General features: G+C 49.9%; 1 protein-coding gene across 1 annotated transcript in view; it reads right to left on the reverse strand.

Moving 5' to 3' along the window:
- Positions 1-23494, reverse strand: part of GLP1R (glucagon like peptide 1 receptor) — a 31048-nt gene extending 7554 nt beyond the window's left edge. Inside the window, exons 1-7 of the mRNA XM_025042870.1 lie at positions 23468-23494; positions 17460-17556; positions 16499-16606; positions 9125-9243; positions 8667-8773; positions 5187-5340; positions 4492-4651 (exon numbers count right to left, since the gene is read on the reverse strand). Of these exons, the coding sequence (XP_024898638.1) occupies positions 4492-4651; positions 5187-5340; positions 8667-8773; positions 9125-9243; positions 16499-16606; positions 17460-17556; positions 23468-23494 (772 nt within the window). The remainder of the gene's footprint in view (positions 1-4491; positions 4652-5186; positions 5341-8666; positions 8774-9124; positions 9244-16498; positions 16607-17459; positions 17557-23467) is intronic.

Raw genomic sequence — 23494 nt, forward strand, 5'->3', positions numbered from 1 at the left:
GCCACCGCCATGCATACCCAGAAGCCTCTTCTACCTCCAGCGTGTCTCCTTGCCTGGCCCCAAACCACACTTTTTAGCACGTATGAAACTAGGCTGGTCTGGGTACATGAAGAATGGAGGCAGCAAGAACCACCCCCACCACCTCTGACTCCCCGGACACTTCCTTAGAGAGAGCTCCCTACCACATGGTGGGTGTGTTAGAGTCCTCACCGGTATGCCCCTCCCACGGGCCAGGCACACTGTCTGGGTTTGCCCCTAGGGTTCTGGTTGAGACACAAGGACACAGACCACAGATAGCCGAGCCGCAGAGCGAAAGGGCCATGGAGCAGGGAGGACATGCTGGATGAGGTGGTAACAGGCTAACTCTGATGCCCTTCCCCCACTGCCTCCATCCACGTGCCCATCTCAGTCAACTCTTTCAGGCACCGGAAGCCCCATCGGTCATCCATTCCCTGGCTGCATGCACTTGCAAGTGGCTAGGCAGAGCCTGGAGTAGAGAGATAGGAGCCTAGCCTTGATGCTGGCGGCCCAACTAACTGTGCACAGTGGCCCACAATAACAACAACTGCAATAACAGCAGCACTTTCTACTTGGCTGGGACTTGGCCAGGATGGTAGCAGCCTCTAGGTCGGCCCCCAAAGATCCTCACCTCCTGGTATTCACACGCTGGCGTGGTCTACATATCAGGATTGGTCTGTGTGACCAATAATGCACAGCTGAAGGGATGGCATGTCACTTCGAAGATTAGGTTATAAAAAACCTTCTTTAAAGGTTAGAAAAGGCTTGTCTTAGGCTCTCTCTCTCTCTCCCTCTCTATTTGATCACTCTCTCTGGGGACACCTGTTGCCATGTCATGAGGACACTCAGATAGCCTACACTAGGGCCCCTGTGACAAGGAATGGAGGCCTTCAGCCAACAGCCGGCATGGTCCTGCACTTCCTGCCGACACCTTGTGAGTGGGCTTGGAAGTGGCTCTGCCAACCCCATTAAGCCTTGAGATGACAGCAACCCTGGTTGACAGCTTGACTGCATCTCTGTTAGAGACCCTGAGCCAGGGGGCTGCAGTTAAGTTGAACCCAGATTCCTGACCATAGAAACTGAGAGATAATAATTGTTTTAAGTAGCTAAATTGTGGGGTAACCAATACAACTGGTTACTGGATCCTTGAGGGTAGAGCCTCATTCAACTTCAGAGCCTAGGTACTCAGCTCACCCTGAGAGTTCAGTATGCTTGCCAACTTAAAATTGGATTGTCCATCCTCACATGACAGATGGAGTTGGATCAGGAGCTCAGGAGGGTATAGGTGGGACTAGAACACAGGCTGCAATCCCACGCCCATGCCAGCCACCCTCAATGGCTCCCTGCACCAACTCTCTCCATGCCTGTCTGTATTGGTGCCTCTCTCAAGGTTGGAGGTATGGGTGTCTGATAGGTAAAAGTGTGCATTTTAAGATGTGTGGACACAGATGTGTGTGTGTAGAAGCGAGTGCGTGTGTATGCACGTGTGGCTTCAGGGGGCTCTCCCCCAGGAACACATTACCAGGGCAGAACCCACTTTATAGCCTTTCCTGCCACCATCATCTAGATCCTCAACACATGATGCCCACTCAACAGCAGCTAGGAGCAGCTCGTATGCCTGGAGCTACTGTGCTTAATAGTGTAGACAGGGATGGAGGAAGCAGAGAAGCTCACAACTGACCAGCATTCTTCACCAGACAGCTCTCTCCTTGGCTATTTATTTTTACACAAACCAGACCTCTCAGCATCCATGACAGACCTTTATGAGACTGGACAGGCAACAGATGCCCTCCAAAGGCCCCAGTATATAGTACAGAGCCTGCTGCATAGAAGATGCTCAGTGAGAATGGAATGAATGAATGAATGATGAGGGAGTCAATATTTCAATGAGAGAAGGGAAGTTCTCCAAGCCAACTCCCTGAGCCGCATGTACAGAAAGCTCCTTCTTGGGTATCCCCAGCCACATGCTATCCTTTCTCTCAGAGACCACAATCCAGGACTGAGGGGCTCACTCATGTTACCAGCCAGATACGGTGAATTTCATTCACTCATCAGCACCTCCTTAACAAAGCCTTTTTAAAAACACAGGCACAGCTCTGCCATGTGCAGACATTACACACTCCCTGCTGGTTTCATCTTTCTCCCCTTTAGAAAATCAACTTGACAGGCTGGAGGAAAAAGCTCGAATTAAGACATACAGAACTAGCTCCAAGAATTAAGGAGGCCCTCATCCATCTCTTGCCTCCCTTCTGTGCAGCCTCCTTGTGGGGAGTTATGGGGGTACCCAGCCACCAATGGACTGCGGCAGCAGCTGACATGCCTTTCGGGAACTCTCCCAACTGTGTTGGAGTCCTCATTTTAATTTTTCTGCTCACACATGAAGCTAAACATTGTTTCCCAAGCATGCCAACTTAGGCTAGATGTCCTGGCATCACAACAGAGCTCATGGCTTTCCGTGACTCTTTCTTCTCTGTCCTTCTGTCTTCGTTCCTGTCTCTCTCTGTATCTCCCCACCCGATTCCTCAAAAAAGGATGCTCTGATTGGGGAGGGGGGCCCTCAGGTCATGCCCTCATGCCCCCTCAGACTCTAAGCCCTGAACAGGGGAGTGAGGTGGTGGGAAAGGACTGGCGCCCTGCCCCCATTTCCCACTCACAGACCTCAGGGCACTGTGTGTCCCCACCAACCATCCATCAACCACCCCCACTCCTCTGCACACATCACAACATCCCTTTGATTGTTTCTGCCCTCAGGTCACCATGGTGACAAGCACTACCGGTGCTGATGCTATTTCCCAGAATGAACACACACGGTCCCCCACCCTGACGACAGTCTTCCTTCCCAGAGCTCTCCTCAATGGCCTAACCCCAAGCCCACCCCTAGTTAGCTGCAGGGCTCTCCAGCTGCCTGCTGCCTGTTTGCTCTAGTGGAATGAAGAGGCCTTGGGAGAAGAGGAAGGCTGAGCAGGGGCGGGCTGGGCCCTGGGGAAGGAGGAAGGGTAGGAGCAGAGAGCTGAGTGCAGAGGCCCACCTGCCCATCTGTACAGAGTCCTGGGTTTGCTCAGCTGTCCCTCAGGGAACTAAAGAGAAACAGCTTAGGCTACAGAACTTTGTGTGGCAGACAGCAAGGCCCAGAGCCTGAGAGTCACCTGGTTCCAGTGCCTGCTCTGCTTATAAGGTTCTGCCCTCTCTGGGCCTCTGGGCCCTCAAGACATTGGTCATTTCAAAGCCTCTTTAGAGGTAGTCTTCTCCCTGGGGCTATACAGAGCCAGGTGGCTGAGGAACACCAGCAAAAAGTAATGAAGTGGGAGGGCAGGGTCAGGGAGTCTGAAAGGGCCAGAGACAGCACAGAGCCAGGAGGGCCAGGCGACCTGAGGCAGCTTCCTGAGGAGGTGGGCTGGACCCAGAGAGCCTTGTAAAGGCCCTGGGGCAGGAGCCGGTATTGGATGGAGAAGTCAGTCAAGGGAGAAGCGTGGCTGTGAATGAGGCGGGAAGTCCCTGGAGGTCAGGGGGAAGCAGTGGTCAGAGCAGCGTAAGACAGGCAAATGGAGGAATGAGAGGCGTGAATGGATGAATGGCAAGCTCAAAGTAGAGGGCAGGTCCTGTGTGTGGGACATGGACACTGGCAGATTAGGGAGGGCCAGAGGGCAGGGCCCTCTTTGGCTCCATCCCAGGTGGGTGTCCATGGGCCCCTCCAGAGTAAGTGCGGTTGCATCTGTTTTCCTGGTAGTGGGGTGGGGGTTGGGGGCTGCTACTGGTGGGTGTCGCAGCCACTGCCCCCTCCCCCCGCTTTCTCAAAGAAATCCATGTGGCGAGAGGCAGAAGCACAACCAGAAATGTTCCAGCACAAAAAAAGACACAATGGTTCTCGGCAAACTTTTTTGGCTAAAACATTTCCAGCTGGGCTCCAGGCACATCCGTGGTCTACCCTTTCCTCAGCTGGCTTCCAGCTAACCTATCCTGCCCTACCAGGCTCTGTGAACCCTCATCTTCATCATGTGACAGAGCCATAGCCTTCAGCTCCCACTCCAGTGACACCCCACCTTGAGGCCTAAAATCTCTATCTCCCCAGGGCCTGAGCTGCCCGGTCTGACTGGGTGTGGGGCTCCATTCCCAGAGGGTCTTAGGAGTCAGGGTGTTAGAGTACAGTGCCATAACCACCAATGGTGTATGAGGTGTATTTGGCCAGATAGAGTGGAGGCTTCTGCTTCCATTAAGGAAGGAGGGTGATTCAAAAGGGAGAGGGTAACCACAACCCCTACAGTGTCTCGACAGTCCCAAGGGCATTGAGTCCTGTGCTCTGGAGAGAGTTATCTAGTGGGCCCTGCCTCTTGGTTGAGTACCAAGTTGGCATCGTGGGGGTAGCCTGAAGGCAATAGTTTGAAGAGGGGCCAGGGTCTCCTGCCCGCTTCCCCCCGCCTCCATACCACAGGTTGGGATGGAAGAGGGTGGTAAGATGAATGGCGTGGGCCTTACCCCAGCCTATGGTCAGGTAGAGCCTGAAGACGCGTTGCTCCGAGAAGACTGAGAGGGCCAGCAGTGTGTACAGGTACACGCCTTCCACCAGGAGCCAGTAGTAATTGGCCGCCACGCAGTACTGCATGAGCAGGAACACCAGGCGGCAGCCCAGAGAATCCTGGGGGCAGAGGAAGGGTCTCGAGGGAACAACAATTCTGCTCCTGCTCCTGTCCCTCCTGACCCCCCTCCCTGTCCTGCCCCAGCTGCTCGCCTGCCATAGTGAATGCAGGACAGGAGTGCTAACACCTTCTGGCCAGGGCTAGTGCTAAGAACTTGACCTCTTGACCTGCTTTAGCTCATTGAATCTTCACTATCCTGTATGGAAGAAACTAATACTACTCCTATTCAGGTAAGAAAATTGAGGCTCAGCTGCTTAAAAACATAGCTAGTAAGTGGTATAGCTGGGATTCAAACCCAAGTCTATCTTCAAAGACCATTCTCCCATGTCAGACTGAGAACTCCCTAAGGGCAGGGACTGTGTCTCCTTCCTGGGCTCCCCAGAGTGGACTGCCTCTCCCATCAGACTGGGGGCTCCGAGGACCAGGTCCTGGCAGCTCTTGCCTTTCTTTGTGCCAGGCCAGAGTGGGGTGGGGGAGGCCAGCCTTCACCGACTGTCCATCCCTCTCCAGGCCATTACTGGACACACCACACACCTGGTAGGAGAGGAGCCCATCCCACTGGTGCTGCTGGGCAGCCGTGCTGTACATCCACTTGAGGGCTGTGTCCTTGATGAAGACAGATAATGCTCGGAGGATGAAGGATGCAAACAAGTTTAGGTGAATATAGTTCCGGGTGCAGTGCAGGTGTCTGTGGGAGAAAGCAGGGCCCTTCCCTGGTAAGATGGCCAACAATTCTGCTCCACAACCCTCAGTTCTCAGGCTAACACGTACCACAAGAATGTTTCTAGCTCTGGGACTGTGCTCCTGTCTTCCTTCCTCTGAGAATGGCCTTCTTCCCCATAACCCTGAAAATTCTTTTGTTTAATTCAAGTCCTGTCTCTCCCTGAAGCCTTTAGCTGTGTGGTCACCACCACTGCCACACCCCATACACATTCTGTCCTTCTTTCTGTGGCAACTTCCTTTCTACAAGTCAAATGTAGCCATTATGTGTGAGGAGCACTTTCCCCAGTGGGTACCTTGCTTTGCTTCTTTATGACAGGGCCCATGCCTTACATGCCTCCAGGCTGCCTAATGGAGGCAGACTGGGACAAAGCACAGGGTAAGAACTCAAAAATATTAGATACAATTTCAATATACTTTCATATAAAAACGCATAACAAACTGGAAATATAAGGACATTTCCTAACCTGATAAGGGGTATATATACCCAAACTAGGAGCAAATATCATTCTTAATAGAGAAATTTTAGAAGCATTCCTTTAAAATTAGAAAAAAAAAAATATGAATCATCTACCCTTAAGAATCTATCATCATATCTCTTGAACATTGTACTACAGATCCCAGCCACTATAATAAGGCAAGGGAAAAATGTATAAGATTTGAAAATAAAGAAACAAAATTATTATTTGTAGTTGATAAATTACCTTCACAGAAAATCCAAGACAGCTGACACATAAATTACTAGAACTAACATGAGAGTTCAGTAAGGTTGCTGGTATGTACATTTATATATATATCAGCAATAAACAATTAAAAAGTAATTTTAAAAAAATTCATTTACAATAATTTTAATTGGCTACCTGGAAATAAGTCTAACATAAGATGGGCAAGAAGATCTCTACAGAGAATACAATAAAACTTGCTTAAAATCATTAAAGATGACTTAAATTCATGGAAAGTACACCGCATTCATAGAAAGACTCATTATCTTGAAGGTGTCAATTCTACCCATATTAATTGATAAATTCAACATAGCTATAACAAGAATTCCAACAGTTGGAATTTTTAAACAGTTGGTTTTCTTTAAATGAAATTTAAAAACTTATAAAGAAGAGCTGAGGGTCAAGAATAGTCCAGACACTCCTAAAGAACCACAAAGTATGGGCCCTTACTATAAGAAAACCAAGATTTTGAATGAATACAGCGTAGCTCAGGCACCATAGTATTGGAAAAGGGACAGATAAATAGACCCGACAGACAAGAGTACAGATGAAAGAAACCAATCCAGGCACAAATGGCCCTTGCTGCCTGGAAGAGTAGGTACTGCAAACTGAGGGGAAAGGATGGGCTAGCAGTAAATGGTCCTGAGACAATTAACTATATGTATACATGGGAAAATGGAATTAAATCTTTATTTTCACCATAGACAAAAATAAATTCCAGATGCATCGAAGAATCCTAAGGCATGAGCAAAACTTATGACCCTAGAATAAGGAAAGATTTCTCAAACAAGATGATAAAATTTGGTTTCTGAAAAAATTGATAAATTTTTAAATCAATTGACAAAATTAATTTTTATCGTTTGATAACATTTATTAAATTATGTTTATCAATAAAACAGATGAACTGATATATTTCATTACATTAAAATTAAGGACTTCTGTGCGTAAAAGACACCATTAAGTGAGTGAAAAAATAAACCACAGACTGAGAAGATATTTCCTGGATTAGTATCCAGAATATAAAATGAATGTCTAAAATAAAAATGAAAAAGCCAAATAAGCCAATAAAAAAGTAAGAAAAGGATAAGAACAAGCAATTCTTATTTAAATATAAAAAAAAAATGCTTGATCTCTCTAGGAGTCAGGGATATGCAGATTAAAATCATAATGAAACATTTCACACACTTCAGATTAGCAACAATTAGGTCGGAAAATACTAAATAATGGTGAGTGAGAATGTTAAGGGAAGGGAACTCTCAATTATTACTGGTGAGAGGGCAAAGTGGTATTATCACTTTGGAGAGCAACTTAATGACACCCAATAAATTTGCAAAAGAACGAGGTATTCGAGGTATTTGAGTTATTCCGATGAGGCAATTCTTATGAGGCAATTCTACCCGGAGGTATTCGCCCCTGGAGAAATGCACAAGGGGTCATAGGTAAGAATGTTCATTGTAGCAAAGTTTACAATTCAGAAAAGAAAAAAAAAAAATCCAAAAACTTCAAATGTCCACTAAAAGGATAATTATAAATAAACTGTGATATACAATGGAGTACACAGTAATAGTTAAAATGAATGAAGCAGAACTACCTGTATCAATGCGAGTGAATCTCATAAAAACATATTGTTGGGTCAAATACAAAACTAAAAGAATGTAGGTCCAACATGCCATTAGAAGTAAGCAAAACGCACGGTATATATTTTTACGGATACTTACAAATGCAGTAAAAGTATAGGGAGATGGTGAGAATTATATGCAGCCCCTTTAGGGGTTTCCTTGGGGCCGGGGGGCAGGGAGTGAGCATTACCCTGGGAAGCATAACTGTGTGGTTCTTAGGCTGAATGGTGTGTACACAGGTGATCATAGTATCAGCCACTGTATTTCTGGATCTCTGAAATACTTCATAATAAAAGGGGAGGATACTGTGTGAATGCATTTATTGAGCACTGACTGTGCGCCCAGCACTGACTGTGCCAGGTGCCATGGGGAGACAGGAGGAATGATGGGTGCCCTGAGCTCCCTGCCCTCCGAATCCCTGCTGCTCTTGAAGCCAGCCCCTCTGGTTCACCCCCACCAAATTCAGAGAGAGTGGGAAGAACTGTAGCTCCAAAGCCACCTGGTACTCCTGAAGGAATGGCTCACCTAGGAAGACCTTTACCTCAGGGGCTGACAAGCTCCAAAGGGCAGAATCTCCAAACCCCTAAGGTCTTTTCTAAAAACATACTGAATTTCTGATTATTTGAGTTACACATGCTCACTGGAGAGGCTTTCCTTTAATCCTACTATCCACTGTTAAGGTTTGAGTTGTGTGCTTTGTGTGTGTGTGGTATTTATTTTTCCTTTTTTTTTTTACAGTATTATACGCATATGTTTACCCAGTAGAGATTAGGCTAAGTACACAGTGTCGTATCCTGTGTTTTCAGCTTCATATGCTAGGGTGTGGGCTCTCTGGGGATCTCTTGAGAAAAGCCTGCTGCATTATGGATTTGGTTTGGTGCCCCCTTCTCTATCTGGGGACAAAGTGGGGAGTTAGGATGAGGCAGCCTGCTCTGGGTCCCAGGACCCCTTACCTGAAGCTGAGGAGAATGGCCGAGGCGATGACCAGAGCAGAGAAGGAGAGCGCATAGCCCACTGTGTAGATGATGTAAAGGGACAGGAGCTGGTCCTCCGGGGAGCTCTGTGTGCACACAGGGACACAGCGTACATGGGGCACCCCATACTCTCCTCTCCCATATCCTTCTTTCCCACGGGATGGGGCAGATGTGGGGCCCCAAGTCAGGCCCCACTGGAGATTCCAGAACTAAGAAAGAGAATAATAACCTGTAGAGATGGTCCCCAGATTTCTAGGGCCCTGTTCTAAGGCCAGAGAAGTGAACACACACTATCTCTGTCCAGAAACATGATGTGCAAAGCCCCCAGAGGCAGGTGGATGGACAAGTTGACCACAACTAGCCACCCAACGCTCTGCTCCAATGAAGCTGGGACCCTGCTACCCTTCACTGGCTCAGAGCCGCCATCTTCAACTCACTCTCTCCCCTCGCTTGGACTCCTCACACTCTGTCAGGTCCCTCCAGGGCAGGCTGGAGTTGTCTTTGTATAGCCACAGGCCGTCCACTGTGCAGAATCGGTACACATGACCCTGTAGTACTGGGGGCAGAGAGACACAGGAACTGAGCTTTGGCCCAATGTCACACGCTTCTTATTCCTCTCTATCCTGGGGGTTACCATGTTCCCCCAGGCCTGATCTCTTAGTGTTAGTAACACCTCTTACACACAGAACCCCCTCCCTACACACACACACGCACGTACACTTGGGCCTTTCTGCTCTGCCAAATGCTCATTTGGCCCAGGAAAGGAAAGGCAGTCACTAAGGTGAGGGCCACCCAGCCCCACCCTCAGCCTTTCCTCTTGGCTACACTGCAATGCAATCTGATGAGGCCAGGTCTTTGAGATGAGAGAACTCTAGCCCACTGCCATGGCTCTGCCTCCAGCTTCAAATCACACTATTGAAAGGTCTGGTGTGGACAAGCAGGAGTTCTGACAGCTCCAAAGCCACCTGCAGTGACTTCTGATTCTCAGGACTCAGTGCCCACCTCCCTCCAACACTCCTCAGGCAGAGCAGACCCTGGGAACAAAGTAGGCAGGGAGCTCTTGAGAGGAAGGAAGAGACACAGCCCTGTCTCAGGGAGCCCGGTCTGAGGGGGAGACACAGCCTTGCCCTTAAGAAATCCTAAATCCGAAGGAGATAGTCTTATTCTCAAGGACCACCTGAATACATAGTAAATTGTAGAAACACAGCCCTTGGAGACCCACCATTCTAAGCAAGGAAGACCCAACTCCTCCTTTCAAATAGCTCCAAGTAGTTGGAGAGAGACACTGCCCTTGGAGACGTCCCAGTTTGAGAGTGGGGAGAGATCGAGCTCCTGACCTCAGGGAGCTCCCAGTCTGAAGGAGGGAGCAGGCACCGACCCTGGCTTTAGGAAATCAAGACTCTCATAGGAAAAAAAAAGTGCTCATAAAGGGAGAGCATAAATGCAAACCGAAAAAGATTAAACACAGGCCTCACAGAGCTGTGCCCATTCACATCAGTCCCCCATGCCCAGGGAGGTGGGTGGCTAGTGGCCCCAGGTTTGCTGTGATGTCACAAGAGGGGATAAGGAGCTTACTACCTTCCTCTAGGAGAATTCGAGTCTGACCTCAGGGCCAGGAAACTGGGGACAAAATGGGGCAGGGGGTAGTGGGGCATAGCATATGGGAATCAAGGAGGGAAGCTGGAGCCAGGATAAATTTTAAAAGGTTTTAAAATTCTAAAAAATTAAAATATTTTAAAGACCAGCTTCCCCAGCTGTGGGAGGAAGGTACAGTGGGAGGGAGGGAGAATGGAGTGGTGGTGGCTGGGCAGAAGTTTCCAGGTGGAGAGGTAGCAATAAGAACCCTGTAGTGGGAAGAGGCTCATTACAGGTGTGTGTGATGGAAGCATTGTCAGCCCCAGGGCCTACTCTACTAGGGCCCAGGAGGGAGGCAGCCATCTGGGACAGGAGCTCTAGTTCACAGTTCACAAACCCTTCTCCCACCCAGTATTTTTATGAGCAGGAGACCTTCACTGCAGCGACTGGTGACAGCCCTCTTACCTGTCAGGGACCTGCAGGGTCTGCCAGTCAGGCCCTTGTCTTTCCTTAATGCCAATCCCCAGCCACCCATTGCAGCCTCCTTGCTCATTTTTCTCTTTTCTCTTGCTCCCTGTCATAAACAAACCCAGAAGTGGGTCTCTCTTCAGGAGATAGAAGTATCTGGTAATACAATGAGGTAAGTCAGCTTGCAGCATCACTCCTTCTAGAAGGACCTGCATTTTAAAAGAGACTTCACTTGGAAGAGAAACAAAAACCTGAGTGTCTAATGGAGGGACTTCTGGCTGTGGGAAGAGCCATGTCCCAACACCCCACTAATACATTTATGGACGAAATCAGGCAAGGACAAAGGCAGAGAAGGGGAGGCACGTGGTTTGGTTTTAGCAACTGGAGGGCTCCTCTCAGGCCCCAGAATGCCTCTCTTATCTGCTGCATGGATGCCTGGAATCTTTCACCAGGGGTCAAGTCTTCTGATATGTGGCCAAACTGGTCTTCAGTGAGAGATAACCCCAGAACAGTGATGGGGATCTGGGTTGACTCCATGAGGAGTGAGACGTATGTGGGAGCCTTCTCTGGCAGCCCGTTTTGGGGCAAAAAAAAAGATGACGGCAGAGGGGCCAGGGGAAGGGAGGACACAGCAACAGGACACAAACCATGAAACTTCCCATTTACCCAGGACTCAGCCCGTGACCCTAATAATACCTACTTGCCACAGCTGCCTCAGGGCCAGGCACTTGACAATTGCTGGTTCTCACCCTTCGTGCCCCCCTTACACAATCCCTCTGCAGGACATGCACTCACAGAATCTGCTTCTTAACACCTGCTGTATGCCTGACACCTTTGAGCATCACAACCACCTGACAAGGCAGGCACAGGTAATCCCATTTAGCAGATGAAGAAATCGAGCCTCTATGAGGCCAAGTAACCTGCCCAAGATAATCCAGTCAGGAAGCAGCAAAGTCAGGTTTCAACCCACCCCAGCTCTTTGCCTTCAAAGGCCAAAACACTAGCAGGCAAACTCGCTAACAGTCAACAATGGCCATGTGCCATTTCTCCTCTGCTGTTCCTGTAGGCTTGGACTGGCCAACATTCGGTTGTCCTCCCAACAGGTCCTCTTGCCAGGGCAGACCCCTAGCAGGCTGCACCATTCCTGGGGCTTCTGCTCAGGGCCAGCTGCGGGGACAGGGGTGGTATCTGCACAGATGTGCGTGTGTTACAGGCAGAGTGTCGAGGGATCGCTGCATCCCTGGGAGTCTATATGAGTGCGTCTGTCAATTATCCTTTATTAGCAACAAATATTAAAAGCCAGGACTGGTTCTTGGCTGGGCTGTGGTCCCCAGACACCCATCTTGGCTGGAGGTGGAGTTGGTCCAGGCATAACCCTGCTTATCAGCCCAGCTTTATCTGGCCCAGAAGCTGCTGGTAAATCAGCCAGGGGCTTAGCTCCAGTCTTGTCAACAAGAAGAGGCAGCCGGCCGCATGCCAGGAGGCCCAGGGATATTTCATTAAGTCAGACCTTGGTGCTGGAAATAAAACCCCCAATTAAACACTTCCCCTCCCGGAAACTGAAGCGGCGTCTGTAATCAAGCTAACAGCCGCCCTTCCACGTGGATGCGGGCACTCGGGGCTGTGGAGAGCTGCTCATGAATCCATTAGCTCCCACACCCTGGCAACAATAGCAGCCAGCAAGGACTACTGGGCCCCCATCTTACAGACCAGGAAGCTGAGATTCGGGGAGGGGAGTCACAGGCCCTCCCCAAAGTGGCGGAATGTGGGTCAAAGCCAGGGCCGGAACTGAAGGCATCAGCCTGGGGTGAGGGTGAGGGGTAGTGCATCACATCACGGCCTAGGAGAAGGAGCTCAGGCTCTGAACTACACGGGCTCAAGTTCAAATCCTGGTTCTGCCTTCAACCAGCTATGGAACCTTGGGCAGGCCTCCTCAGGTCTCAGTTTCTTCATCTGTAAAATGGGAACCATAATGACTTCCCAGGTCTGTGGTGTGAAGATTAGGAGATTAAACATGTGAAGTGCCTGGTGCATAGTAGGCCTTTAAAACATGGTCACAATGGAAGCCCTAATGCTGCCCCCACCCCAGCTTCTCATAAGGGCACTCCTTCACTGGGGCTGGGGCAGAGCTGGGGCTCAGGACACTACCTCAGCCAGAACTCCTCCAAAGCCAAACTTGGGCCTCGGTCTCCCTTTGGCAACCCTGGCCTGCCATGAAAGCTCCTACACTCAACATTACTCAAGGGAGGCAGGCACCTGTCAGAGTTTCCAAGAATTGTTGAGTGATAGGCTATTTTAAAAGCATTTTATGACTCTCATAAAATTAGAACTAAGCTAACAAACAGGTAGAGATTGGGAGGGGATATAGCTAATGAGACCAGAATGATCTGTAACAATCAAATCAGCTGCTGGTGGAGGGTGTTGGTGGGCTCTCAGGCAGTAGCGTCTCTGAAGCCAGCCCAGCCTTCTGGTTTACAGAGAAAATCTTGTTGACACCAAACATCTCCTTTGAACTCCTTCTTTCCTTGACTCATCTGCTCCTGCCCTCTCCATGCAATCTGGAGTCCCAGGTTCGGAATTTGAGGGGTCAGAATTCAAGAGCCGGCTTCCCTGGCTTCCCTCAGGACAGAGGCCTGAGGCCTGGCCACACCTTCAAGGTGGAACTTTATGTCCTCCCTCCCTCGAGGCCCTCCATCCCCCTTCTCCACCTGTCTATTCTTCCAGGCCTGGCGCCACCTCTCTCTGGAAGCTTCCTGATGGCACTCCCCAGGCACAAGAGGTAGTTCTGACCTCCCTCCGCACCACTTACTGGGCCGTTGAGCTGACCTCTTCAGCCCCTTCTCCCCCACACATACACATTCACACACCTCTGGGGTCTCATTGGCATTCCTAGCTCTTGACACAGACCTAACCCCGGTGTCTGGTAATTGGTTTGAATTTAAATCTTTCTCTAGTTACTCATTCCCTTGCCCTGCTCTGTACCCCAGAAGGCTGACCCCTGTGGACAGAATTACTTGGCTGCCTGCCCACTACTGGGTTTGACCAATGGGAGGCAGTGACAGAAGGTAGGAAGGCGGAAGGAGAGAGGTTGGGGTATCTCTCCCTTATTCCCTTCCTGCTTTAATTCTGAGGTTCTGGCAGTGGCTTCACCTGTGACCACAGCCCTGCTAGGTGACTTCTCTGTCACCATGACCTCTAGCTCTCATGGGAGCCCCATAGCCCCGTTTCTGTCCTACTCGAGTCTAGGGATGCTAAGCTTCCCATAGCTATGGTCCTTGGTGCTTTACATACCTTACTGGCTCCTTAGCCCTGCCCAGCCTCTGTAAGTGGCCTCTCCATCAAATTCTCTTCAGATTCCCAGCTGAGTATGTTTTCTGCTGGGCCCCTGTCTAAGACACCCCGCTTCTTTCTGCCCACTCCTAACTCACACTGAAGTTTCTCTGCAGGCTACTCTCTTGATCAGCCCAAGAAAGCTCCAAAACTGCCCCCTTCCTGCTCCCACATGCCCTGGGTGGGGGTGAGGGAAGCTCACGGTGCCAGCTTCTGCCCAGGGGAGCCCGTGGTGGGTGTCTCTGTGGATCCCTAACTCAAGGAGAGAAGGAGGGAGGCAGAGTCAGTGATTCTGAGTGTCAAAAAAGGGAGCGAATTAGCCTGGTGAGTGGGAGCGGGGCAGAGGCTGGCAGGGGGCCTGTGCAGTGGTCGTTATCTTCGTGTAAAAAGCAATAAAACTGTGTTCGCTCATAAATGGACACCACCAGGACCTACTTGCTGCTCCAATAAAATTAAAGGTGATGGATAGAGCCAAGAGCAGTAGGCAGAGTTGGGGGCAGCTTAGTGCTGAGTGATGGGCCCCGTCCTGTGCCTGGCTCCCGGGGGTCTAGAGGCACAGCCCACGCTGGCCAAGCAGCCAGCCTCAAACCTTTGTGAGGCAGGGAAAGTGTAGATATTGTGGGAGGTGGGGCAGGTAAGGAAGGTGGGTGGAAAAAAATTAACAGCAACCAGTTTTCAAAAACCTACAATCCTCCCAATACCCTCATCACCTGACTCTATCCCATGTGCCAGGTGAGCCATCTGAGGCACAGAGAGGTCTGGGAATTAGCTCAAGCTCACACAGCCAATCAAAACCTTGGTAAGCAGAACCATCAGATTGTAAGACTCAACTTTTCCAACTATAGGGAGAGAGCAGGCCGTTCACTGCCCTCCCTCGGGGAAAGCCCAGCCAGCAGAGGCCCAGGCCACTCACCTGTCTCCATGCCCAGGAACACACATATGCACACACACACATGCATGCATGCACACTCCAGGAAGCCTGGTATAGCAGTGAAACATACTGACTCAAAACCGGACTCCTGACTGAGTCCTGGGTCTGCTACTCACAAGCTGTGTGAGCTTGAAACAGTCACTTAGCATCTCTGTGCCTCGGTTTCCACCTCTGCAAAATGGGAGGAAAATCAGAGTACTGGCCTCATAGGGCTGTTGTGAGGATTAAATAAATGTAAGTATGTAAATGCTTACAACAGGCCACGGAAGTGCTGTGTGAAGGGCCCCTCTGTGTCTTAGCCAGGTGCCCCCGTATCCAGGCCCAGGCTCTCCTTGCACCCCTCAGGGTGAGGTGGGTGTCCTGGGAGGGCGGAGAAGAAGGAAGTCTCTTTAGGACTCCTGCCAGGGCTTCACCTGACCTCAGTCCTGAGTTCTGAGGTGAAGCTCACGCCAGGCTCTGCCAGGTGCCCTGATATTCTATTCAGGGGCCTCCTCTTCCAGGAAGACAGCTGGCTTCCCACAGTACAACCTCATTCGCACACTTGCTTCAGGGCCAGTTTCTGCTGGGTCTCAGGTCCCTTCAATGTACAGTGGTTAAGAACAGAGACTGGGTTCAAATCCTGGCTCTGCCATTCACCACGTCATTTGGAGGAAGTGGCTTAAACTTTCTGGGGCTTAAACTTTCTTGGTTTCTCATCTGGACCAGAAGCATAACCACGGGGTAGTTGTAAAGATTAAATAAATACCCTGTTTTAAGAGAGTGTCTTTTCTCCCTTTACTGGGCTCCTTGAGGCAGGGTGCTTGTCTCCTGTTAGCACTCCAGGTACCCGAGATAGATGGATAGGAGTGGGGGCGCATTAATTGCTCCTCCAGTCAGAGCTCCCCCTGCAGCCTCTGTAGATCTCTGTACTCCAGTGACCTTCTCACTTACCTGGTCACACCTTTCTCAGTGTAGGATGTTCCCTGTAGGCAGAAGTGAGCCCGGGAGGCTCTGAGGGACAGCCCCACCAACACTCTGATAGCTACTCCCACCTGGGTTCATCTGACTAGTGAATCCCTGAAGAGTCAGGAGGTGGCCAGGTAGGGGGCACTTATAAACACCCATCATATATACATACATACATACCCATCATATATACATACATACATACACAAACTTCAGAGCAATAACACTTCTGGGTAACGCCCCTCCCTGAACACCCAAAATCTATACCCACCAGCCTCCTTCCCTGACTACTAGATGAGGGAACACACATTTCACTCTGAAGTCAGACCCCACACTTCCCCCCACCCCACCTGCCAGCATAGGCCTCAAGCCCAGGTTATACTTGATACCTCCCCACTGCGCCCCTCCCCAAATGACAGGCAGACCACCCATAATAGGGCCTAACAAACTTTTGGGGTGGGGAGGGCTGTGTCTCGGTGGAAAGGAAGCAGCGTGCTCCTCCCTCACCCCCAGCCTCCTGGATCTGGGAAAGGGTAGTCTGTGTGTGGGGGAGTGGACTCACCACTATTGGCCCAGGGCAGGTACCAGGGGCAGCTGACATTCACGAAGGAGCCGGGCAGCCCATCTGGCCAGCAGGCATAGTCATCAAAAGTCCGGTTGCAGAACAGGCCTGGGTGCAGGGGGAACAGTCACAAGTCCCGGCCTGGTGGTGGCACATCCCTTTCCCTCCCCACCACGGAGGCTGGCTGGTGGGTCAGAAACCAGCACTTTGCTAACCCGTTGCTAAACGTTTGCTATGTGCCAAGTACTTTCCCCACCCAGCAAGTGCCAAGCAAGCGGACCTGGCCACTTATCAACAGTGGGACTTTAAGCAGGTTGCTTAATGTCTGTTCCCTCATCTGGAAATGGGAGTAATCCTGGTCCTACAGAGCTTTATATAGTAACAAAAAGTGCATGTTACATAGAGATCTGAGCATAGTAAATAAGTGCTCAATAAATTACAGGCCTATTCTTAAATTATACACCATGGATGAGGGGGAGATAGTAGCTCATATGGTTGAAATAACCTTCCTAAAGTCACTGTTAGGATTTGAATCCAGGCTTGTCTTCAGTCCTGTGCTTGCTATCTATCTATCATCTATTTATCTATCTATCTATCTATCTATCTATCTATCTATCTATCTATCTATCATTTATTACTTTATGTTAGTTTCAGGTATAGAATCCTGTGTTCTTTAAAAACCACCCCACAAATTCTCCATAACATTTATTCCTATAAATATGTTGGTTGAGCCTCCAGCCCTGTCACAGGGCACAAAGTGCTGAGGACACAGAATGGAAAGGCCAGGTCCCTGCTACTGAGGGCTCTAGCTGGGGGAAGGGGGAACAGACAGCAACAAGGCAACAGCCCAAGGCAGAGGACAGATGTGGAATCGTAGAGAGGCAAATGATGCCCAACCACAACTCAAGGGTCTTCAAAGCCTTCAGGGACTTGGTTGGGTGAGGGCCCCACCTGGACTCACCTGTGGCTGGGGGTGGAGCCTCAGTCAGGAAGAGCTGGCACTGGTGTCGATATTCTCGCCATTTCTGTACTGTCTCGGAGAGGGACACAGTGGCGCCCTGGGAGGAAGGGCAGAAATGGGGGCCCTTTGGGTCCAGCCAATATCTCTTCTACGCCCCTGCCCCCACACACTTGGTTTCTTAATCTCCAAGGGACCTTAGAGCCCCAAACTTCACCAGGCATTGGTGTCTCTGAGAGGAGGAGAGAACAAGTCGCCACTGCAGAGGGCTCCAGGGGGATGTTTTTACACCTTTATCCCTCCCAGGGGACCAGTGCACAGCCTGATGTGTAGTGGTGCCCAGCAAATGTCAATTGACTTGATGCCGTTGGAGGGTGGGGTGAGTGGGTGAGAGGGAGGGCAGAGTGTATGTGTCATTCATGGCCTAGGAGAGAGTTCCTGTCTCAGGCTTTGTAATGGCCACTGGCTCCTTTCTCAGGGCCCCGGCAGTCTCCCTGTAAAATCCTCACTTTCAACCATTCTAGAAGGGAAAATGCAAGCCCATAATGGGAGAGAGACTCAGTCAAGGTCACACAGCACCTCAAGGAGCAGAGCTGAGGCTAGGCCCCAGAGTCCCTCAGTCAATGTGATGGAGTATTGGAGGGCGTGCAGTGTTATGGGATTCAGTGCCACAGAGCCTGGTAATTCAACACCATTACACCCCTCATGCACAAGGCAATGATGCCACTGGAGGGGGCAATACAATCCCCAAGTGTCCCCTTCTAACATAACACCACAATCAAATATTCAGCTCAGCTTCTATCAGCTGGAGAGGGAGGAGTCTTGAGGACATGGAGAGAAGGGGTCAGAAAAGTTCTAGAACATGGAGATCAAGCCTGCAATGGGAGGGGTTCCCTCATCTGTAAATATGAACCTCAATTTTCAGATAAGGGAACAGAACTGGCTTTTTAGCACAGTGACCCAAATAGAGAATGGTCCCTTCTGAACATTTTTGTGGACTTCCTTTAGATATGTCTTGGGACTGTGTTTTCTTCATTTGCATTTTTTTTCCTGTACAGGTTTAAACTATAAATATTCCTCATGTATAGGCTATAGATGCTGAAATGACCAGGGAGCCCCTTGGATAAAATGTAGGGCCTATCCATAATTTAAAACAAAATTTTACTTTTTGAAATCACAAAAATATACACATGTGCTGAAATTAAAATAGCTTGTTTTTGGAGGCTTGTACCCTTGACTGGTGGATCTGGTTTCTGAGTAATCCTACCCCAGTTTAAGCTGAGTCTTGGTTTCTAAGACACTGCTTAATAAAGATATAGGTTGTCATGTGTTGGTCCCATGTGTGGGGCTGATAGGAAACCCCAGGGTGGGGACCAAGCTTGCTTGAGCCCCAGTCGCATTCTTGGAGTAAATGTGCTGAGGCCACAGGTGAGGCTACCTGAATGATGGAGTTCTTCTGAGGGCAAAGTTCAAGTGTATTTGTTGAATGAATGAATGAATGAATGAATGAATGAATGAAAGTAGAATCAAACTCGACAACGGCGAAGGCAGTGGCATGATTTTAGCTACAACTGAGGTGTCAGGAGTCTTCACTAGGGCCAGCCTGGTGGACCAACCCCCTCCCCACCCAAACCCCTTCTCCTTCTTCTCCCAGCCCCTGAATGCAGCAGCTGCTGGTGATGGGAGAACAGAGAGACTAGGGAGATTTTCTCTTGATCTCTCTCTCTAGGAGGAAAGCAGGCAGGAAGCAAGGTCACTGCTGGGAACTGGGGCAGAAGGTGTGTCTGGGCCAGGGAGTGGAAACCAGCAATCTCAGGGTGGGGGTGGGGGGTGGGGTTAAAGGCCAAGGTCAGCACCATGAAGCCAGTCTGGCCACCAACACCCCAGGGAGCTTTGAGACAGAGGCAGCCTTGTCACCTGTTCAGATGTGAAACTATCTTTAGAATGGGGTCCCCTGACTGGGGCTCCCTGAGGAAAGGCTGTGTCTCCCCCTCAGACTGGGGCTCCCTGAGATGGCACCGTGTGTCCCCCTCGGACTGGGCTCCAGTTATATGGATAAGTCATGGGGATATAATATACAGCAACAGGGATTACAGTCAATAATATTGTAATAACCATGTACAGTCACAGATGGTCACTAGACTTATCGTGGTGATTACGTCATAAGTTATACAAATGTTGAATCACTATGTTGTGTATACCTAAAACTAATATAATACTGTATGTCAACTATAATTAAAAATCGATTAAAAAATAAAGTTATTATGAGAACACACACACACAAATAAGAACAAGGCTGTGTCTTCTCCCCTCAGATAGAGAGCTTCTTGACAATAGGGGTTCTCTATCTTCTTCCTGTACCAGCTCAGGGTCTCCAAATACTTCTCACCCACCCCCCCACACATACACCCAGCACAAACTACCCCAACCTCAGGCCACTCCCCAGTCTGGTGTTTATGGAAGACATATTGTCCCAGGCTCTGGGTGGTGAAGGGGGGACAGGGACATGGTAACACAAAGATGAAGGACACAGCCCTGGCCTGCGAGACTTGTGGGTGGGGTGGGGTCAAACGCTCTGCGGGATATAACAGAGAAGGCAGTGGATGAAAGAGTTCAAGGAGTGGTTGGAGCAGGGCTCAGTGCAGACTCGAGAGCCCTAGGGGACTCTGGGGACTGTGAGCTGGGAGTGAAGTGGGGATGGGTGGAGGAGACAGGGCTAGCAAGGGTGAAAGGTGAGCATTTCAGCAGAGGGACCAAGCAGGGACAATGATGTAGAGATGGGGACACCAACGCTCCCTGGAACGGAGTAAAGCCTCGGATCGATATTCTGGAGGATTTTCTGGGCCAGGGAGAGAGTAGTGGGCAGGACCTGGCACTACTTGGTCTGGGACAGGGCCGGGGGCCACCCAGTGAAGCAGGGCCCAGGTGCTCAGGTGAACACAGCCACACAGTGTAGGGTAAACAGCCCTGGCTTTGGGCTCTGACCTGGCCTGACCCTGAGTTAATAAATTAATAAATTAATCCCCCATAAATTAAGTTTGTGACCTTGTACAAGAGTTTTAACTTCCAGCCTCAGTTTACACATGTGCAAAGTAGAAACCGTTAACAGTCCCTACCCACCCAGGCTTGTTGCGAGGATTGAGTTAATGCTTAGAACAACCCTGGGACATAGAAAATGCACAGTCAATGACAGCTGTTCTCACAATTTCTGCTATTTATGGAGAGGGCAAAGTAGACCAGGCAGCCAGGCTTCCAGGGGAGTCTGGGCTCCACCTCTCCCTCAATTCTAAGATCAACAAACTCCCAAAAGGAGGAGATGAACATATTTTCATGCCAAGGACCAATCATCTGCCTCATATGTGACATCTTCCAGCAGCCATCATAGGTAGTGGTGGCAAAGCCAAGTGGGGATGCTCAGGACCCCATCCATGCTCACAGGCAGGAAACAGTGAGGAGGGGCAAGGCCCTGTCCACCAGCCCCTGCCCTTTTTCATCCTCCTGTGATATGAGTCCCTGCTCCAAGCCAGGTGAGGTGGGGCTTGGGGTGCTGGATGGTAGGGAGGACAAGTGGTAGATACCCCTGCCCCTCACAAGGGCAGGAGAGCCGGCCAGGAGAACAGGGCAGCAGTGGGAGGGGCCTATGGGGCCAGTGAGGGCAGGTTGGCAGTTTTTAGAACTGGGACTTGCTAGGCTGCATAGGATCTCTCTGGAGGGGATGAAGGCAGATAGGGAGAGATTAAAATAAGGAGGGGGTATCTCTCAGATTCCAGAGTTTTAGGAAGAAGCAGGAGTTGAGAAAGAGGATGCCAGGAGAAAGTGGTGTGCAAGCACCGAACAGTTACAAATTACCCAAGCCTCTGGCCTCTGAGTTTAAACCCCAGCTTTTCACGTTAATGTGGGGCCTCAGTTCCCTCACCTGTAAAATGAGCATTTCATTCTTCTCAAAGAGTTACCGCACAGATCCAGCAAGATAACGTAGGTGAAAATCTTTATGAATTGACCAGTCCTGTGCAAGGGGGCAGTGTACGGAGGAAGAAGAGCAGAGAGGGATGGAGATGGAGTGGTCGTTCTCTAGGCAATGGGCTTTCCCACACCTGGGAAGGCACTCTCTCCTCAAAGATTGGCTGCTAACCTGAAAAATTCCTCCTACGGTTTTATTTCTCGTTATGAACAAGTGCCTCCGATTCTTTCCTTTTCTGGGAACCTTTTTGATTGAAGGGGAAAAGGAAAGAGACCTTGACTCCCCGGGCCACTGAAGTGGGAAAAAGGGGAGAAGGCCTCCCGAAAGAGGGTTCCAAAACTCTCTTCCCTGAAGCCTCATTCCAGGACCCCGAGCCTACTTCCGCTCTGTCCACCTGCCAGAGCCCAAACTGCTGGCCCCTGTGCCCTGGAGGGGTGGGGCTGTTGGACTCCTGGCTCTTAGACCCTGTTCTTTTTTTTCTTTTCTTTTCTTTTTTTTTCTTAAGGGCTCCAGATATGTGCATGGAAGGGCAGAGAAAGGAAAACTGCACACACATTCCCACATGCACAACAACCCTCACATGGATACACTGCCACACATTATCACCCACACCATCCAGCACAGGTTTACATACTGACACATAACCCAGAGTTTCTCTCACATGCACAAACACACAGAGTCAGGTACATACTCACATGCTCAGACGTTGCCCCCCAACACACACGCAAACACACGTACGCACACACACCCCTTGACTGACATATACTCAACTCACATACATATGCACAGAGAAACAGCCACATATTCTGTCACAAGCATGCTCTCACCCACACAAGGGCACATACTAGCAGACAGTCACACACTAAGATGTTTCACACACATACGCAGAGCTTCCCATAGTCGTCGTGTCACACATGGGATCAAAAACACATATACACTGTCAGACATACAATTATATATGCTGAGATGTTTCAAACACAGTGATTCACACATAGGCAGACTGTCACATACAGTATTATGTACAAATACGTGGAGTAACAGGCTCATACATCGCACAACTCTCATCCCCTGGTCTGTCTCTCTCTACCTGTCTCTATTTCTGTGTCTCTATTTCTCCACCTCTGTCTCTGTCTCTGTCTCTCTCTCTCTCTCTCTCTCTCTCTCTCTCTCTCTCTCTCTCTCTCTCTCTCTCTCTCTCTCTCTCTCTCTCTCTCTCTCTCTCTCTCTCTCACACACACACACACACACACACACAGGAATCTGCCTAGAGGCAGGCCACAGGTAAGACATCGGAGGGCAGGATGTAACTTTCTAGTTGCTCCGGTCCCGGCACCCACCCAGCGTCCAAGTCCAGGAGGGAGCCCAGCTCAGAACAATGTCCATGCTGACCGCTGTGGACCCTGACTCCCCTGCCCTTTGCTGGAATGCAGAGGCGGGCGCCTATTCTGCTGCCTTTGAGAAGGCTGCCAGATTTCTGAGGACAAACGGGTCAGTTCCCCCAAGTGACTGAAGCTCCTGTCTCAGGGGGCTAGTGTCTCAATTCTCTTCATAACCCTGTGCGGTAGAGCCTGTGATCCCTATTTACAGATGAATAAAACTGAAGTTCAGGATAGTCAAGTGATCTATCTACTCAAGGTCACCAGCTAATAGCAGACCCAATATTTGCATGCAGGTTGGTCTGGTTCTAATTTTGGGTGTCAAAGGCCTACTTGTCTCCCTCACAGGGGTCTTGGAGAAGTAAGGAATAGGGGCAGATTGGTGGATGGTCCTTCCCAGCAACAATCAAGTAGCCCAGGTCCCCTTCTTCAGAGCTCAATTCAGCCACACCCCTGCCTGGCCAGACCTGACAAGGGAGAGCTCACTCTGTGATCTTCCTTCAGTCTCACCTGGGTAGGCAGGTATTAGGCACCAGCCCAGGCCCGCATCCCTTGTTCCTCTCTGATCTTGAGCTGCTAGGTCACCTTACAGAGGGAATCCTTCTTTTCTGACATGGAGGGAGTAACCCTAGTCTTGCCAACCTCATGAACAGAAAACAGAATGCAAAACTTACCATTTTTTTGGTCTTATAGGCGGACAT

This window comes from Pteropus alecto, unplaced genomic scaffold (genome assembly GCF_000325575.1).
Source record: "Pteropus alecto unplaced genomic scaffold, ASM32557v1 scaffold7, whole genome shotgun sequence".
NCBI lineage: Eukaryota > Metazoa > Chordata > Mammalia > Chiroptera > Pteropodidae > Pteropus > Pteropus alecto.